General features: G+C 48.0%; 1 protein-coding gene across 6 annotated transcripts; it reads right to left on the bottom strand.

The window, feature by feature from the left end:
* Nucleotides 1–284: 284 nt before the first annotated feature.
* Nucleotides 285–12,389, bottom strand: LOC103630332 (ARM REPEAT PROTEIN INTERACTING WITH ABF2). 6 transcript variants are annotated; one of them, XM_008651396.3, is made up of 19 exons: nt 11,774–12,208; nt 11,508–11,674; nt 10,109–10,281; nt 9,906–10,026; nt 9,717–9,791; nt 7,888–7,982; nt 6,558–6,633; nt 5,303–5,410; nt 4,130–4,258; nt 3,879–3,947; nt 3,748–3,807; nt 3,534–3,657; nt 3,303–3,442; nt 1,939–2,002; nt 1,767–1,846; nt 1,549–1,613; nt 1,298–1,415; nt 1,093–1,217; nt 285–1,007 (listed from the first exon to the last, which is right to left on the bottom strand). In XM_008651396.3, exons 1-19 carry the CDS (start codon nt 12,093–12,095, stop codon nt 899–901), a joined length of 2,220 nt encoding a protein of 739 aa, XP_008649618.1. In that variant the 5' UTR covers nt 12,096–12,208; the 3' UTR covers nt 285–898. The 6 variants fall into 6 exon arrangements, with proteins under 6 accessions (XP_008649618.1, XP_008649615.1, XP_008649617.1 ...); XM_008651393.3 differs by having other exon boundaries at nt 337–975; nt 11,774–12,389; XM_008651395.3 differs by having other exon boundaries at nt 337–975; nt 11,553–11,674; nt 11,774–12,213.
* Between the last annotated feature and the right edge of the window lie 6,753 nt (nt 12,390–19,142).

Raw genomic sequence — 19,142 nt, forward strand, 5'->3', positions numbered from 1 at the left:
GAACTAAAATTAATTAAGGGCCCTAACTTATTGTGAAGAAACATTTGGATCGTGATCCATTACCACCCCTACTCACACCATCCAAACGCCAACCCTAATGTCATCTACTATATGTTACCTAGTTGTCTCGGTAAACCCAATCGGTGGTACTGGTTACACACCAGGAGATTATAGCACAGCTTTATCACTCCAGGGGCTAAGGGCATGTAGCACAGCTTTATCACTCCAGGGGCTAAGGGCATGTACAGTAGAGACACCAAAACGATTCTTTAAACAACACAAGAGACAACTAAAAGACTCTATTATATAATAGTGTTTATAAATATAGTCTATTAATAAATACAAAAGTAAATACACTTATACAGCGCCGAATGAAAAAACATACGACGAATTCGTACAATAAGAAATGAGGCATCTATTGCTACTTAGGTTACGAGTCAGAGAAGGCGTCTCTTCACGGAGAGACGGCTCCATAATTTTTTTTGCAAACCCTTTAGACACCTCAAGATATCATTGTACATGTCCTAATGTCTAACTTGTTCACGCTTAATACTTTAAATAAACAGATGCGGGCATACACTGAACTGTGAACTGGAAAGTGGAAACAACACTAAACTCAATCAAAGCTGAGACCGACGAATTACGGCCAGGACCATCCAACTATAGCCTATCCCAGTGTAAGCTGGTCGATGCATGAGTACGAGATATGTTCTCCTTATCCTTATCCTCAACTAGATCTTAGAAAATTTTGTTACATTGCTGATGTTAATTTCAAGGACCGCGCCACCATGTACCCAAAATAGATACCATTGAACGCTCAGCGCCAGAAATTTTACTGTACAGGATCTCCAGCAACTTTGGTCAGATGACGGCGTCGGTGCCAATGAATTGGGACTCATCAAGTCTGCGAGTTCCTGTCGCTTGGACTTGGACTTCTTGATGAATTCAGTGCCTTGGTTAGAAAATTGCGGATCTCTGGAATAACACGCTGGATCAGCTGTGCAGAACTGCATGGCAAGATTGCATGCTAAGATTTGAGCTACTTGAAATCGTACCGGTCTCAGATCAAAGGTTATTATCAAGAGAACGTACCCGGCTCTGGTGCAGATCTTGTTAAAATGTTCCAGAATGTACAAGATGCATGTATGTCTCAGTGACACGGCATGAAAGGCTTCGGACAAGTCATACATGTCAGATACATTATCTAGATTCACATCCTACAAGGCAAATAACGGCATTCAAATTAATATCTAATATGTGGTTTAAACAAGGAATAGAGAGTAGCTTTTCTAGTCACCTTCGCAATAGTATATTCACATAAGCGTTTGAGTCCTTCTAAGAGATACTGATCAGCAGCTCTAAGAAGATCCTGTGAAATTTCACTGTTAATCTGCACTGACCCTGTATAGATAAATCTGCAAAACCGAAGAGGATTTCAGACTTCAATCCAGCATACAGTGGCATAAAAAAAGAAAAGAGAAAAAATAGTTGCAGATCATCAACAGAAAGAGAACTGTGGCCAAAAGAGAAGGGAGGTCAATGACTTACCTCATCATGAGTTCAAAGACCTCCCATCTGATATTTGGAATTTCAATGTCTCTTGCATCCTTTTCCTGGTTAAGAAAATGACCTTTGAATTAGACATGAGATTCAAGGCCTGTTCAAAACTAACATACTATATACAGCAGCAATATATCAACTACGGAAAGAGATCAACAGACTAAAACCAGCAAAAGCACATTATGTTGTGCCAAGTCAAAACTCACCCTATACCCGCCATCAAACATTGCACGAAATGCATCCGAAGAAGCAAGCAAAGCAATTCTGTGTGCATAAAAGCGCTTTCCTGTAGAAGGGATTAAGATTATCTAGGACATGATAGAAAAGAATTATTTAAAGTATCTACTGATGAAATCAGGGTCGTGAAATAGTACCAACCTTCTACCAAGAAAGTAACATCTGAAAGTGTTGAACTATTCACGTATTGCTCACCAAGATAAACCTGCAATGAAATATACATTCAGTAACAATTGCCAGTGCCTCAGCCATTACCAGAACAATTGGATGGAAAAATCTCACAATGTCACAATGACTTTATCTAGGATAGCAAAACACAGGCAGTGTTTGGAAATCTTGTAAAAAATGCCAATGCTACCTAAATTCTGTCCACAATTTTCAACACAATGCCAAGCAGTATAAAAATATCGGCATGCCATTTTTATCGAACATGCAGGGAGCCGTATGTGGCGTATCTTTGTATTATAGGGAAAAGAAATGGTCCATACAAGCACCCCTCTTACTAGGATCAAGGTAAAGGAAATTACAACAAACAAAACTATGCTAGCCTAGATTTCCATCCAACTTAGCCCAAGACCCTGTAGCTTGAACGCCCATACAAGCACCCCTCTTACTAGGATCAAGGTAAAGGAGATTACAACAAACAAAACTATGCTAGCCTAGATTTCCAACCGACTTAGCCCAAGACCCTGTAGCTTGAACGCCCCAGCTAGCATCCAGAGATGAGCTTCTAACTTCAGGTTTCTAGGTGTAGTACGGACACTGGAGAGTCTCACGTAATCCTCTGCTTCCAGAGCACCCAGACACCCAAAATGATGAGGATGTTAACTAGGGGTGGTAATGGGCTCTAGATTTTACACTATACATTTCAAGGATCGAATCGGATTAGGATCGGGCACTATTCTTATTCATTTTTGAACTAAAATTAATTAAGGGCCCTAACTTATTGTGAAGAAACATTTGGATCGTGATCCATTACCACCCCTAGTGTTAACCCCTTTGCTTTGATCTTTGCTAGCTCTCCACCACCAAGTACTGAAACTATGTTTAGTCATGCTAGGCACCAACTGCTGCAAGTTAAATGCAATGAACAACCTATGCCAAAACTGTCTTGAAAAGAAAAAGGTTGTAAGGATGTGCTGGACTGTTTCCACCCCTTGATCACAGAGTAGGCATCTATCTGGATGAGGCAGATGATGAACACAGCATTTACCTTTCATGGTAAGCCAGACGAACATTTACTTTCCTCCATCAGGTTGTACACACTATCATTCACAACAGGTTGGACTACAAGAGACTCGTTTGGGCCCTTATATACCTTGTTGAACCAAAGCACTATTCCACAATGATTAATCAAAATAAATTCATGTGCATCCTAGCACACTGAAGGTCATGCCATTGTGATACTATTTTTAACCATACCACAGTCAGCTCATAAAGTCACTGCAACTCAAACAGCATACAGAATACAAAGTAAATTTGAATTGAATAATTCTTTTGCATACCTGAGGTGTTGGAGATGGAGGGGCAGCATCCATGGGAGAAAGTGCTGCAGCTTTGTTGGCCAATTTGTATAATGCTGCTGAGCCATCTTGTTGATGTTTTGGGCTCATGGAAATCAGAAGATCAAGAAGCAAGTCGAGACCTGGATGGCACAGAATTTGAATTCATGAAGAACACCATACAGTAGAATGGAAATGAAAAGGTACAATTTTCAGCGGTTGCAAAATTGCTACCATTATTATCAATAAAAATTGCCCTTTGATCTTCAGGAGCACAAAGGTGTGCGAGAGCCAGAGCAACACGCCTTTGCACAGATTGCTCTCCTACTCGCATCAAATAAAGCAAGTGTTTCAACACCTGTAAACCATCACATGGGAATAAGCTTCATAAATAATAGTCAAGCACATCGCAAACAACGAATACAGAAACCTTGCAAAAAACACTTACTCGTCCATTTATCTTCTCCTCTAACCTTTTCAATGTTTTTGCCACACAGTCCTTTGTTGCCTGAAATTAAGAATACCTTAATAAAAAGCAATCACAACAAAGTGACCAATATACAATGAAGGCCAATGTACCTGCACAATAAATTCCCCATCTTGCAACTTTTGGACACCTCCTACTTTAATGAAGTCAGATACATAGTCCTATAAGAAACAACATTGATTTGCTTCAGAAATAATGATGATAAGAAATATAAGGTAAACATTTTATAAAAAATGAGATAATCCCATTACAAAGGAACATGGAGTGTGGAATTATTAACCAATTGTGGAAAAAGGAGATTTGAGAGATATGGCAAACCTTGTGAAAAAAATTAGTAAATTACCTCATTATCTGCAACTCCATAAAGGGCAAATGCAGCATTATGTTGCAGAGATCCATTTTTTGAGTCAAGGAGTTTAAACAAAGGCACCAAGCCACCATTATATGCAATACCTGCTTGGTTATGTGTGTCCTGAGAAAAGACTCTTTAGATTAGATTACAGGTTGCAGCTTGCAACTAAGCAAAGAAAGAAAGTAAAAGAAACAATCCCACTAACATTATATGATATGAAAGAATGAAATGCGCTGGATTGTTAAACTTTTCCCAGATAATCAACTGAGTCCATAATCTCTCAAGTGAGGATCTGGGTCAGCTTTTTAAATGGTTCATTTCACATTGCACTTTATATAAAACTAGGCAAACAATCTCACACGGAAAATATATGCTACCAAGTTTGGTTGGTTGCAATTGTCAGAAATATTATCGCTCTGCTAGAATGTACCACTGACAAAGTGGATCTTTAAATCTTTAATAGTCAGACAGCAGACCAGCTCCTAGCACCTAATCGACAATTAGCTGGGGCCAAAGTCACAGGGAACGCCCCAAGCACCCATTATTGGGCTAGGGGGATAGCTAAGCTAAGGAACAAGCCAGAACGATATCACCTAGTATTTAGGACTTACAAATGTTAGCTAAGATAGGCATGGTTAGCAGTCAGAGCATATGGTGGAGCAAAAACCAATACACATAATTCCCTTACAAAAAAACAGAGTCAAATGCACTCCAATAACTTAAGCGAGGTTTCTGTTAGGCCCGTCAACTCTAAAAGTTTATTTCTAGGGGTGTGTAGTTGACAAACATGTGGTGAAGATGCAACGCAGGTAAGGGCAGAGCAAGGGACTTGGCACATGCAGACACCGGTAACATGAAGCCAGCATATTTGGAAAATCTGTCCATGTCTAGGATGGACCGAATAAGGAAGGTATGTGGTGAAAGCAAACTCACTATGGTTTGCCCTAAACATATTATGTTGCATCCAGTCCCCACATACAGTTCCCAACTTCCCATCAACAGAGGAGCAAGGGAACTAATTTGATAAAGTTATACACGGTGTGAATTTTGTAAGAGATTATGTGGTGTTTTTATTCTACTGCCTACACTGAATCTCTAGAGTAGAAAATAGTAAAGTACCTTATATACATTAAAAATATGCTATATTAAAAATAAAAAATAAACCTGGGCAAGCCTGCCGAGTGCAAAAGCAGACATCTCCCGGAGTTGGACATCAGCCGACTGTAGCATTTCAATTAGTGGACGGACTGCACCCCTTTGCACAATATGGACCTGTAAACAAACGAATATATTAATCTATCAAGTTCAGAAACAAATTAACTGGATAAAATATCTTCTATCTCTTTTCTTTTGTGTCATTCCTTGAGATAATGAGATTTATCATTCTAGTCTAGATTTCCTTATACTAAACACTATATTCAATTGTTGAGTTCAATCTTTTCCTGCCTTCTGCATCCCTCCACTCAAACAGAACAAGTGGTCCCAATGACTGTCCTCTCTCCCATCTCCCAAGGAAGGTGTTAGATTATTGTATTCTGCCTAAGTGTTATAGGTCTTGGCCCAGCCCATGTAACTCTATTTTCTAATATATGCAATACTCAACCCACTCAAGACTTTTCGGTTAGGAATGGATTGAAGGGGATTAAATCCCTTGCTAGTCAAAATTGAATACAAAGAAATTTAATCTCCCTCAATCCCCTCCAATCCCAATGCAACCAAACAAGCCCTCAAGAGGCTAGGGTTTTCTTTCTTTCCAACATGGTATCCAGCCAGAGTTTCTCCCTCCCTCCCCTCCCCTAGTCACAGCCACCGGCTCACCGCCTCCCGCCGCCATGGTTGGCCCTCCACCTCCAGCCGCCATGCAGGCACTAAAAGGAGACTTCAAAGGATGGAATACACCCAATGATTTAGCCTTGAATAGGAGTGCATGGAAAATAGCTATCCATGTGCCCGAACCTTGACTCGTGAGCTCTGTTGGGATTTAAAGTCTAGCCTACCCAACTAGCTTGGGACTAAAAAGCTTTTGTTGTGGTGGTGATGGTGGTAAAATAATTAGTCAATTTAATGGCATCATCTACATATCCATGTTAGTGATGTATTGCTCAATGGAAAAAAATGGAAGGAAGCGACAATAAAAGAAAATAAACAGTCCAGTATAATAGCCCATGTTTGATGCTACATCAGCACCAGCAATTAAGCTAAGTAGCTAACGGTGCCATCGGCCGATGCCACAACAAGTGCAAAGTTAGGACTCACAGTGTAAATTACAAAATGAGGGATGTGGGAGAGAGACTATGCAAACTCAGAGATTATTGGTGTGATTCTCTCTTTAGTTTTGACTAACGTACCAGTATATTTGCAAAATTTACTGAAGACATATAAAAAATAATTACTCCATAAGTCCATATTTATTAAGCACCTTGCAATCTGAGTCGGCTGAAGCAAATTGCCCTAGCAACAAAGCAGCCTCTCTTTGGCTTTCTGTACAACATGAGCTGAAAAAATTAAAGAAAGCAATGTTTCATACATCAAGCAGATATCCTTGGGGTGAGTTGCCAGTGTAGAGCAAGTCATAGAACACCATTTAGAACTTGAATAGCAAATTAGCAATGGCAAAGAACCTTCTCATTTGAATAAGATGGTATTCTAGAATACAAGATGAGAAAGGAGCCAATAGCTTGGTTGGTACAGTTTCCCAATAAGGCCAACCACCCAAAATTCCAGTCCCTCTCCAAATGTGAATACCTCATTGAACTGGTTTCAGCGAGTTTTTTGGACAACAGGGGTTCAATACTCCCCCTCTTTAAGACAGTCATGGTCGAGAGTTTCTCTAGAATACTATAAAAATGAGAAGGGTCTGAGTAGGGTTTACTGTATTCTGTACATGCATATGTAGAGAAACTCGGTGGTGTTGATTGTTACCAAGCCATTCGATCAACTTGCACTAAGAACTTACCGACAGCTACAGAGCCAGAAGGAATCAGCAATCATGGACGAGAATTTAACTCTGATCTTATCTGATGCCCTTGAAGCAGGCCAACTTTTTGAGAAAATTAGCTTTTTTCCATCTTACTCCCTCCGTTTCAGAACACCTGATGTTTTAGGATTCAAAAATAATCCCAGAGAACTAAATGTTTTAGTCCTTAGAACACTAGGTTGAAGGGCAGGCAAGGTGGAGTTGTGAGAGTTATCTCACTGAGTCACCACGGCACGGATTTGAAGCAGTCTCACCGTATCTTGGGGGCGGGTGTTTACTCATGTAGGAGCCTCCGGCACTGGGTCTGCCTTGCCCTTAGAACACTAGGTTGGGCCCATAGCCCCATACTAGCTTGAGTTCTTAGAACACCATGTTGCAGCCTGCATGTCTACATCCATTCCTTTTATTTAGAGATTTATTCCTTAATTAAATCCTAAACCATCAAGGATTTTGGAACAAAAGGAGTATCTTTGCAGTAGTTATTCTACTTGGAGATATATCTATTTTGATCCTCCTTTCTCATGTAAAGTATTAGTATTTTCCATAGCAACGCACGGTCATTTCTGCTAAGGAGTAAGAACCTTACTCTTTTATGCACAAACTATTTTTTCCGTTCCAACGCACGGGCATATTTGCTAGTGATAATAATCCAAAAAAAACATGCACAACTATGCTACCAGTATTGCAGCAGGACCTAACAAATATAACAATTATGAAGTTTTTTATGCACCTCATAAAGCTGCACCTCCCTATGATGAGTTGATGACCATACCTTAATAATCCAATCACAGGTTGCAGTGCCCCTGCATTAAGAACCTCCTTCTTGATGTTAGGTGATGAATGAACCAAATTTCCAATGACACCAACCTAACATGTCAGTGGAGAAAAATGATTAGAGTGCTTGCAATAAAATTAAAGAAATCATGAATAAATTAGATCTGATATTCTATGAAAGTTTATCAGCAAACATGTTGGGTTGCTAAGTTAGTACAGAAAGGTAACATTGCACCATGTAGAAGTTTATTCAACGGATAAAAGAGCATAGAACAGTAAGTCAATATAAGGAGGTAACTCAAAGCCTTGGACCAGTTTCATGCAATTTATTTGTTTTATGTAAGCTTCTAAAATCAAGTTTACTTAGCAAACATACAAGTAGCAGGTGCAGATTACTTTTTTTAATATTTCAAGAACCAAGTAGTAAATAGCCTCAGCCTCTAGTGTTGCCTCAGTACTTGCCACACATTTATGCATTCCAATAAACATTTAATTCTTCAAGCATCCATGCACGTGCACCATGATACAGGCTTAACCTTCACGGCTGCGCCACTGGCCCATAGTTGTTAAAGCGGTAAAGCGAGGTAAGGCGAGTGACTCCCTTTTAACTTTTAAGCGATAAAGCGTAAGGCGAGGCGACGCCTTAAATATATTAAAAAAATAGGGAAATGTTAATATTTGAGAAAGTATTTGCACAACAACAACAACAATGATAATAATAATAACGAGAAAAGGATAAAGATAAGGAAAAGACTAGCCCAAACCAGCCCAACTATGCACTGGCCCTCAAACTTATTTGGGCATATTGCTAAGTTTTCAAATCTTCAATTTCAGCCTCAAAAATCGCCTGAACTAGCTTAATACAGCCATTAAGGTCTATTGCATTCAAGATATTTCTCTTAGCCAATTCAATAAGTTCTACAGCAGTAAAGCACTTTTGGTTGGGGGTAATTGGTACAAATGAATGGGAGTTTGGGGTGAGTTCAGAAATCTTTTGTTTGTTTGGTGGGACTGGAAAGTGAGTTAGTAGGCCAACTCCTACCAATCACCTCCCTTTCTTACAAACACACACCAAACAGGGGACATGAATTTCCTCTTAAATTACGTGTCATTTCCCTCAATGAACCAAAACAAGTGATTGGAACTAAAAATCAAATTCCGATAATTTGTTCCAACAACTCCCCACCACCAACTCCCATGCCCCTTCCCAATAGTTGCCAAACACACTGCTTGTGGTTTCGCTAAGGTTGGCTATATGCAATAGATCAATATCAGTGCACAAATTCAGGGTAATCATGAATCCAAATTAATATAACTTCATCGATGGGATCAAAAAATATTAATCAAATTGCATCTTACATGGCACGATATATTGAACAAATTATGCAAAGCCTATGATATAAATGTGTTGTAGAACAACATAATATCTGTAAGGTAACTGCTAACAGCCAACAAAATTAAGTTTTTATTCGACTACGGAAATATATTAAAAAAAATCCATGTGACCAAGGATGGAACATGATCCAGCATGAAATTTCCTAACTAAATATACAGTGTTATGATCCAACATTAAGTTTCAAGATGGAGCATTGAAATTTTATATTTCATAAGGCCTTGCGATGATATATGCTGATTAAGGGTTGTGCAAAACCGTAGAATGGCACTATTTCAAAGGATTTGATAATTTATCTGTAACAACATTAACCTGCTCATAATAAATCAAACATACATCTCAACAGTGTGAGAAAGTGCTCTTGGAGAAGTCGAGTTGACATCAGAGTATTCAGTGCCTCATAATCAAAACTGGAGAATAGCACAAGGCCTTACTGCTTCATAGTGAATTGCGGCATCTTCAGATCGCAGCATTAAGATCAAAGTTGGCAAAGCATTGCATTGAACAATCTGCATTGCAGGAACTTACCATGTTGTGAATATGTGTAAAAGCATATGCAAGTTCAGATGTCAAAATCTAACATAAATATAGCCTTCGTTGATTTTGATAATTTGATATCTCACCTGAGTTTTATTTTCATCATTTTTAAAGGCTAAAGTCCGCAAGGCCCCTGCAGCTGCCCTCTGCACCTTAAGATCCTGAGATTCTAGCAATTCAACAAGTGGTGGGATTCCACCTTCCATTCTGCGGTAAACCAAAACCATCAGCAAGTGAAAAGTTCTCAAGGAAAAGGTTACCAAATGATCAAAGAGGCATAAAACAAAACCTGACTCTAGTTTTGATGTTGCTATTCTCATGTGCAAGGTTGGTAATTGCATCAGCTGCTCTCTTGATAACGCTATTAACCATCCTTGAATTTGTAGTACTTCTCTGCCTTTTCAAAAGTTTCACTAGGGGAGGTAGTGCACCAGCATCAACTATAAATTGTTGATGTTCAGGCTGTTAAAGTGAGACACATAATAAATTAGCATTAGTAACTTGATGAAAAGTACACACCAGTAAAGCATCAATGCTCAAAACACAACTATTAAAAGATCCCTACAGAACTAGAGCAAACAGGATATCCTAGGTTCTAGGTTTTTCTAAGAGTAAAGTGCACTATTGGTCCCTAAACTTGTAGCGTTGTGTCATCTCGGTCCCTAAACTCTATGTGCATCCAGGTCCCTAAACTTGTGAAGTTATATCATCCTGGTCCCTAAACTCTCAACCACTGTTTTTAAGGCGTCGCCTAGGCGTCACCTAGGCGTCCGGGCGGTGGTCTGACGCCTAGGCGCCTTGCCCGCCTACCTCGCCTAGGCGTCGCCTAGGCGCCGCCTAGGCGTCTAGGCGGTGGTCCAACGCCTTGGAGCGCCTTACCGCTTTAAAAACCATGCTCTCAACCTACACATTCTGGTCCTTATACTTCTATAGTTGTGTCATCCGGGTCCATGAACTTGTTTTTAGTGTCATCACAGGTCCAAGTAGTTTGAACCTTTGATGACACTAAAAACAAGTTTAGAGACCCAGATGACACAACCATACAAGTACAAGGACCTAAATGTGCATGTTGAGAGTTCAGGGATCAGGATGATATGACTTCATAAGTTTAGGGACCTGGATGCACACTTTGATAGTTTAGGGACCGGGATGACACAACGCTACAAGTTTCGGAACCGGCAGTGTACTTTACTCTTTTTCTAAAGGGTACTAGAGACTGACTAGAAAGACACCAAGTAGCACTTGGAAGTTCCTAAATTTTCCTAACTATTAGAAGGCATGGGATCTTACAGTTTTTTACAAGAAATACAGATATATGAGGATGCAGATTTGGGTGTTTAGAACTACTATATATGAGCATTATTTGTCACCTAGGGTGACAAACCAATAGTCCATCACCCATACCCGACCGAACACATCCGACTATGTCACTTCGATATCTGGTTGATCCAACTGCAGCATTGGGTGCAGGTGATGGATCGTTGGTCCATCACCCAAGGTGTATATATGCGTGCGGGCAGGCATGGGCGCGCGTGCGTATTGAAGTTCTTCCTTAGTAATCCTATATGTTAAGTGAAACTTGAAAATTCACAGCCCTATTTATAGAACATAAACTTGTCAAAAATACAAGTAATTGCATTGGTACCAAAAGTGCATCTACAACTCAATTAGGGAATCAATGAAGGAACCTTTACAGCTAGGAGGCCCAGAGTGAAGGCAGCGCCCTTCTCAACCTCAAGCTCAAACGGCCGCAGTTGTTGTTCCTCCTGCGTTTGCGCCGCCACAGCAGGCTCTTCTAGGTGGCACACCAAGGCCGCCACGGCGCCACCCTCTACAATCATGTTGACAACCTCCTCTGCTCTTGACAACCACCAAGAACCACCAGATCCACTCGGTAAGGATGCGGGTGCACGGATCGGCGCGGCCGGTATGAGGTTTGGCGAAGGAAGGTTACCGTTTTTGGCGAGCTCAGCGAGGACGTGGGTGGCGCGCTTGGCGGCGGCGCGGTCTGCGTGGCGCCACGAAGAGGCGCAGCGAATGAGGACATCAACCTGCGCGCGGACCTCGCGCGCAAGCGCCGCGTGGGAGTGGCGGCAGATCTCGGGGGTGCCCGCCGAGCCGTCCTCCTCCTCGTTGTCATCGTCGGCGCCCGCACTGCCGAGCGAGGACGCGGCGGCGGCGGTGGCGGCGGATGCCTCGTCCTCCAACTTCCGCTTCTGCCCCTTGCGGCGCGGGCGCTGGCGCGGGCGCTGCTGCTTTTGCTGCTCCGCCTCCATTCGATAGGTCGACGGCGGCGCGGAGAGCGTGTCGGATTGAGGAAGGAGAAGGCGCAAGGAGTATGATTCCGGCGCGGTAGGGTCGGGTTCGACAGAAAAGTAGAAATTAAAAAATGAATGGTTTTTTTTAATTAAACACTTTTTATTTAAACGACCGATGTTTTAATAATAACCTCTCCTGGTTTTTAGAAAAAAGAAACAAGCAGTGTGATTCCAGAGCGATAAGGACGTGTTCGACAAAAAAAAGTATGAATGGAAAAATAAATAATTTTGATTTTTAACATTTTATTATCAATTGATATTTAATAATAACCCTTCTTAGTTTTTTACCAACGCTTCGCTTGCTACCCCAAACCACACAATTGCGTGTGGCAATACAACCGTACCAATTCATGGACGTGATAATTGTACCGTCGTGGTCCATGATGTATAGTTCCATCTACACATGATCGGGCTTAGATTAGATCATGGTCGGATCATTAGTTGTTTGGCACTAGACCTCGTTGGGTCGAGTTCGGATAGGATCAAAATCTAGATGTGAGTCATTTAGTACGGCTCGTACTTGACCTATTTCTAGTATCGGATCGAGTTGGGTCGATCCGTGACTCTCTGTTTGACGTGTCGGGTTAGCTCTTTTGGATCGGGTCAGGTTTTTTGGCTTTAGGTCGGGTCAGGTTTTTTATCTTTAGGTCGGGTTTAGGGTTAAAAAATATAGTACGTACACGCCATTGTATTGGTCGGACTGGGGGGGTTTCGAGTAGGTCCGACCGGATGGCTCATGATCAGGTCTATCTGGCTTGTGTCTTACCTGTGTCTAATGTCATTATGTCAGTCACGTTGGGTTGGCTCATACCTACCTGTTGGACATGTTGAATCGAGATTTTTTGGATTGGGTCAGGTTTTTGGTTAAAAATCATGGCCCATATCCAGTATGTGAAATATTGGTATGGCTCGTACCTATCTGTCGGGGACCATAATTAGGGGTACCCTCAAGACTCCTAATTCTCAGCTGGTAACCCCATCAGCATAAAGCTGCAAAGGCCTGATGGGTGCGATTAAGTCAGGGATCAGTCCATACGAGCGACTCGATCATGCCTCGCCCGAGCCTAGCCTCGGACAAGGGCAGCCGACCCCGAGGGATTTCCGTCTCGCCCGAGGCCCCCCTCCAATGGCGGACACATCTCCGGCTCGCCCGAGGCCTTGCCTTCGCTAAGAAGCAACCCTGACTAAATCGCCGCACCGACCGACCGAGTCGCAGGAGCATTTAACGCAAAGGTGGTCTGACACCTTTGTCCTGACGCGCGCCCCCCAGCAGAGACGAAGTGACCGCCGTCACTTCGCCGCTCCACTGACCGGCCTGACAAAAGGACAGTGTCGCCTGCGCCACTCCGACTGCAGTGCCACTTGACAGAGTGAGACTGACAGGCAGTCAGGCCCTGCCAAAGGCACCATAGGAAACTCCGCTCCGCCCGACCCAGGGCTCGGACTCGGGCTAAGTCCCGGAAGACGGCGAACTCCGCTCCGCCCGACCCAGGGCTCGGACTCGGGCTAAGTCCCGGAAGACGGCGAACTCCGCTCCGCCCGACCCAGGGCTCGGACTCGGGCTAAGTCCCGGAAGACAGCGAACTCCGCTCCGCCCGACCCAGGGCTCGGACTCGGGCTCAGCCCCAGAAGACGACGAACTCCGCTTCGCCCGACCCCAGGGCTCGGACTCCGCCCTGGCCTCTGCCGAACGACCTCCGCCTCGCCCGACCCAGAGGCTCGGACTCGGCCTCGGCCATGGAAGACAGACTCGACCTCGGCTTCGGAGGAGCCTCCACGTCGCCCAACCTAGGGCGCAGGCCAGCCACGTCAACAGGAAGCGCCATCATCACCCTACCCCGAGCTGACTCGGGCCGCAGAGAACAAGACCGGTGTCCCATCTGGCTAGCTCCGCCAGATAGGCAATGATGGCGCCTCGCATGCCCTGTGACGACGGCGGCTCTCAGCTCTCTTACGGAAGCAGGAGGACGTCAGCAAGGACTCGACCGCTCCGACAGCTGTCCCTCCGCCAGGCTCCGCTGCTCCTCCGACGGCCACGACATCACACCAGCTGGGTGCCAAGATCTCTCCGGCTGCCACATCGGCATGTACTTAGGGCGCTAGCTCACCCCCGCTAGACACGTAGCACTCTGCTACACCCCCATTGTACACCTGGATCCTCTCCTTACGCCTATAAAAGGAAGGACCAGGGCCCTCTTAGAGGGGGTTAGCCGCGCGGGGACGAGGACGAGACAGGCGCTCTCTTGGGGCCGCTCGCTTCCCTCACCCGCGTGGACGCTTGTAACCCCCTACTGCAAGCGCACCCGACCTGGGCGCGGGACGAACACGAAGGCCGCGGGATTTCCACCTCTATCACGCCCGTCTCCGGCCACCTCGCTTCCCCCCTTCGCGCTCGCCCACGCGCTCAACCCATCTGGGCTGGGGCACGCGGCACATTCACTCGTCGGCTTAGGGACCCCCCGGTCTCGAAACGCCGACAGTTGGCGCGCCAGGTAGGGGCCTGCTGCGTGTTGACGAACAGCTTCCCGTCAAGCTCCAGATGGGCAGTCTCCAGCAACCTCTCCGACCCGGGACGGTGCTCCGTTTCGGGGGCCTTGGGTTCATGTCCTTCGACGGCAGCTACGACATGATACTCCTTCCACCGCCGCGCGACAACGACAATGGCGGCCGACGGCCCGCCCACCGGCGGCGGAATCGACGACGCCTTCCCCGCGTGATGGAAGAACAACATCCGAGCTCGCCCCGTCCTCTCCCCCGCCAAAGGAGGAGGAGGCGGGGCAACCAAGGCCAAGCGGGAGGCCGCGCCTCGTCGGCTGTCGAGCGAGTCGACATCCCCAGCGCCCCAACGGGGGGCGCGTCGGGCGTCGACCTCGCGTTTGAGACGAAGGCGAGCGCCGTCTCCCCGCGACACGCCAATCCTGAGCAAGTGGACGATGCCAGCGCGCTCGCGGAGAGCTTGCAGGACGTCGCCCTCGCACCTGAGACGACGGTGCAATCAGTCCCCGACGTGACTATGTCGCTGCTCGTCGACCAAAAGGTACCGACCGATTCCCATCCTACGTCATTTCGACTCAGCCTCAACCCGCCTAGCGACCTTGCTTTGGCGGGCGCTCTCGTAGAGGCGAGTGCAACCCCTCTGGGGTTTCGCATGCGGTCGCCTTGGGACCGGCTGACGGACGTCTCGACCTACAGACCCTCTGGATCTGAGGAAGATGACGATCCGAGCATCTGTTGGGATTTCTCTGGATTTGGCAACCCCAGTGCCATGCGGGACTTCATGACCGCATGTGACTACTGCCTCTCCGGCTGTTCCGACGGTAGCCGCAGCCTCGACGACGAGGACTGCGGCCCAAGCCGCGAATGTTTCCACGTCGAGCCAGGGAATCCCTCCGAAGGCAACCATCTCGGTATGCCGGGGGACGGTGATCTCCCTAGGCCGGTGCCTCGCGCTGACATCCCGCGGGAGCTAGCTGTGGTCCCCGTTCCGGCGGGGGGTCACGACCCACAGCTCGAGCAAGTCCGCGGGGCGCAGGCCAGGCTCGACGAGGGAGCAGGAGCGCTTGAGCCGATCCGCCGGGACGTCGGGCAGGTATGGGCGGGCCAACCCCCGGCCGGAGAAATACATCACCTGCCCCAGGGTCTCCAGCACCGCGTCGCCAGCGACGTCAGGGTCAGGCCGCCACCCGCATCCAGTGGGGTCGGCCAGAACCTGGCTGCCGCAGCGATGCTTCTCCGCGCGATGCCGGAGCCATCAACCACCGAGGGTCGGCGAATCCAGGGAGAGCTCAAGAATCTCCTGGAAGGCGCTGCGGTCCGACGGGCCGAGAGCTCTGCCTCCCGAAGGCAGGGATACCCCTCGGAACCTCATGCCGCGACTTCCCGATTCATGCGGGAAGCCTCGGTCTACACCGGGCGCACGCGCTACACCGCGCCTGCGGCCCCGGGCCACCTCGGCAACGAGCACCATCATCGCGACCGTCGGGCCCACCTCGACGAGAGGGTGCGCCGAGGTTACCACCCCAGGCGTGGGGGACGCTACGACAGCGGGGAGGATCAGAGTCCCTCGCCCGAACCACCCGGTCCGCAGGCCTTCAGTCGGGCCATCCAACGGGCATCGTTCCCGACCCGGTTCCGACCCCCGACTACTATCACAAAGTACTCGGGGGAAACGAGACCGGAACTGTGGCTCGCGGACTACCGCCTGGCCTGCCAACTGGGTGGAACGGACGACGACAACCTCATCATCCGCAACCTCCCCCTGTTCCTCTCCGACACCGCTCGCGCCTGGTTGGAGCACCTGCCTCCGGGGCAGATCTCCAACTGGGATGACCTGGTCCAAGCCTTCACCGGCAATTTCCAGGGCACGTACGTGCGCCCCGGGTATTCCTGGGACCTCTGAAGCTGCCGGCAGCAGCCGGGAGAGTCTCTCCGGGACTACATCCGGCGATTCTCGAAGCAGCGCACCGAGCTGCCCAACATCACCGACTCGGATGTCATCGGCGCGTTCCTTGCCGGTACCACCTGTCGCGACCTGGTGAGTAAGTTGGGTCGCAAGACCCCCACCAGGGCGAGCGAGCTGATTGACATCGCCACCAAGTTCGCCTCTGGCCAGGAGGCAGTCGAGGCTATCTTCCGAAAGGACAAGCAGCCCCAGGGCCGCCCATCGGAAGATGCTCCCGAGGCGTCTGCTCCGCGCGGCGCCAAGAAGAAAGGCAAGAAGAAGTCACAAGCGAAACGCGACGCCGCCGACGCGGACCTTGTCGCCGCCGCCGAGTACAAGCACCCTCGGAAGCCCCCCGGAGGTGCCAACCTCTTCGACAAGATGCTCAAAGAGCCGTGCCCCTATCATCAGGGGCCCGTCAAGCACACCCTTGAGGAGTGCGTCATGCTCCGGCGCCACTTCCACAGGGCCGGGCCACCCACGGAGGGTGGCAGGGCCCGCGACGACGACAAGAAGGAAGATCACCAAGCAGGAGAGTTCCCCGAGGTCCGTGACTGCTTCATGATCTACGGTGGGCATGCGGCGAATGCCTCGGCTCGGCATCGCAAGCAAGAGCGCCGGGAGGTCTGCTCGGTGAAGGTGGCGGCGCCAGTCTACCTAGACTAGTCCGACGAGCCCATCACCTTCGACCAAGCCGACCACCCCGACCACGTGCCGAGCCTGGGGAAATACCCGCTCGTCGTCGACCCCGTCGTCGGCGACGTCAGGCTCACCAAGGTCCTTATGGACGGGGGCAGCAGCCTCAACATCATCTACGCCGAGACCCTCAGGCTCCTGCGCGTCGATCTGTCCTCCGTCCGAGCAGGCGCTGCGCCCTTCCACGGGATCATTCCCGGGAAGCCCGTCCAGCCCCTCGGACGACTCGACCTTCCCGTCTGCTTCGGAACGCCCTCCAACTTCCGAAGGGAGACTCTGACGTTCGAGGTGGTCGGGTTCCGAGGAACCTACCACGCGGTACTGGGGAGGCCATGCTACGCGAAGTTTATGGTCGTCCCCAACTACACCTACCTGAAGCTCAAGATGTCGGGCCCCAACGGGGTCATCACCGTCGGCCCCACGTACAAACACGCGTTCGAATGCGACGTGGAGTGCGTGGAGTACGCCGAGGCCCTCGCCGAGTCCGAGGCCCTCATCGCCGACCTGGAAAGCCTCTCCAAAGAGGTGCCAGACGTGAAGCGCCATGCCGGCAACTTCGAGCCAGTGGAGACGGTCAAGGCCGTCCCCCTCGACCCCAGTGGCGACACCTCCAAGCAGATCTGGATCGGTTCCGGGCTCGACCCCAAATAGGAAGCGGTGCTCGTCGACTTTCTCCGCGTAAACGCCGACGACTTTGCGTGGGGCCCCTCGGACATGCCCGACATACCAAGGGATGTCGTCGAGCACTCGCTGGACCTTCGGGCCGGAGCCCGACCCGTCAAGCAGCCTCTGCGCCGATTCGACGAGGAGAAGCGCAGAGTGATAGGCGAGGAGATCCACAAGCTAAAAGAAGCGAAAGGCGTCAAGCTCAACCCTGAAAAGTGGGTCCTCGGGGCGCCCAGGACATGGTCTTGGAGTTCATTATCTCCAAACGGGGCATCGAAGCCAACCAGGAGAAGACCCCGACCATCACACAGCACCCCGAGCCCTTGCTGGGGGTACCCGGGGGCTGCACGCACCCCCGGGAAAGGTCGCTTGTCACCGCCGATGTTCTGGAGCCCGGAACGTGCAAGCTGGCCGGCGGTCAAGGCGAAGTCTACGGCAACGCTTGGAACATCCAACAGCTACGTCGCTTCTACCCTTAAGCTGTTTTCAAGCTGTTCGTATACCTCGCTCCCACACAAGTCTCAGTCGTCAAGGAAGGGTCGGCCTCACCTCGGCAGAGCCCGACCCTCCCTCGGGGGCTAAAAAGGGGGAACCCCTCTACGTCAAGATTGGGTGTACCTCTCCGCATCTAGAATTTTCGATCAAAAAGGCTTTTGCTTTCTCCCGGCTATGTCAGAAGCAGGGCCTGAGAGCACCTAGAGGGGGGTGAATAGGTGATCCTGTGAAACTTGAAAACTTAAGCCACAAAAACTTGGTTAATCGTTAGCACTATAATTGTCAAGTGGCTAGAGAGGAGTCAAAACACAATAACCACAAGAAATCAATCACAGAGATGGCACGGTGGTTATCCCGTGGTTCGGCCAAGTACAAAACTTGCCTACTCCACGTTGTGGTGTCCCAACGGACGAGAGTTGCACTCAACTCCTCTCAAGTGATCCAATGATCAACTTGAATACCACGGTGTTCTTCTTTACTTTAATCTTTTCCCGTTTGCGAGGAATCTCCACAACTTGGAGTCTCTCGCCCTTACAATTGAAGTTCACAAAGAAGTACGGAGTAAGGGAGGAAAGCAACACACACAAATCCACAGCAAAATACGCACACACACGGCCAAGAATCGAGCTCAAATGACTATCTCAAAGTTCTCACTAGAACGGAGCTCGAATCACTGAGAATGACAAACAAATGCGCAAAGACTGAGT

This window comes from Zea mays, chromosome 6 (assembly GCF_902167145.1).
Source record: "Zea mays cultivar B73 chromosome 6, Zm-B73-REFERENCE-NAM-5.0, whole genome shotgun sequence".
Lineage (NCBI taxonomy): Eukaryota > Viridiplantae > Streptophyta > Magnoliopsida > Poales > Poaceae > Zea > Zea mays.

Excerpts from the sequence above, each read along its gene's own strand:
- LOC103630332 (XM_008651393.3), bottom strand. The coding sequence starts at position 12,095 with ATGGAGGCGGAGCAGCAAAAGCAGCAGCGCCCGCGCCAGCGCCCGCGC. Across the intron at positions 6,634-7,887 it reads CCTGTGATTGGATTATTAAG|CTCATGTTGTACAGAAAGCC; the intron begins GTATGGTCATCA and ends TAATTTTTTCAG. Across the intron at positions 3,948-4,129 it reads ATGGAGTTGCAGATAATGAG|GACTATGTATCTGACTTCAT; the intron begins GTAATTTACTAA and ends TGTTTCTTATAG.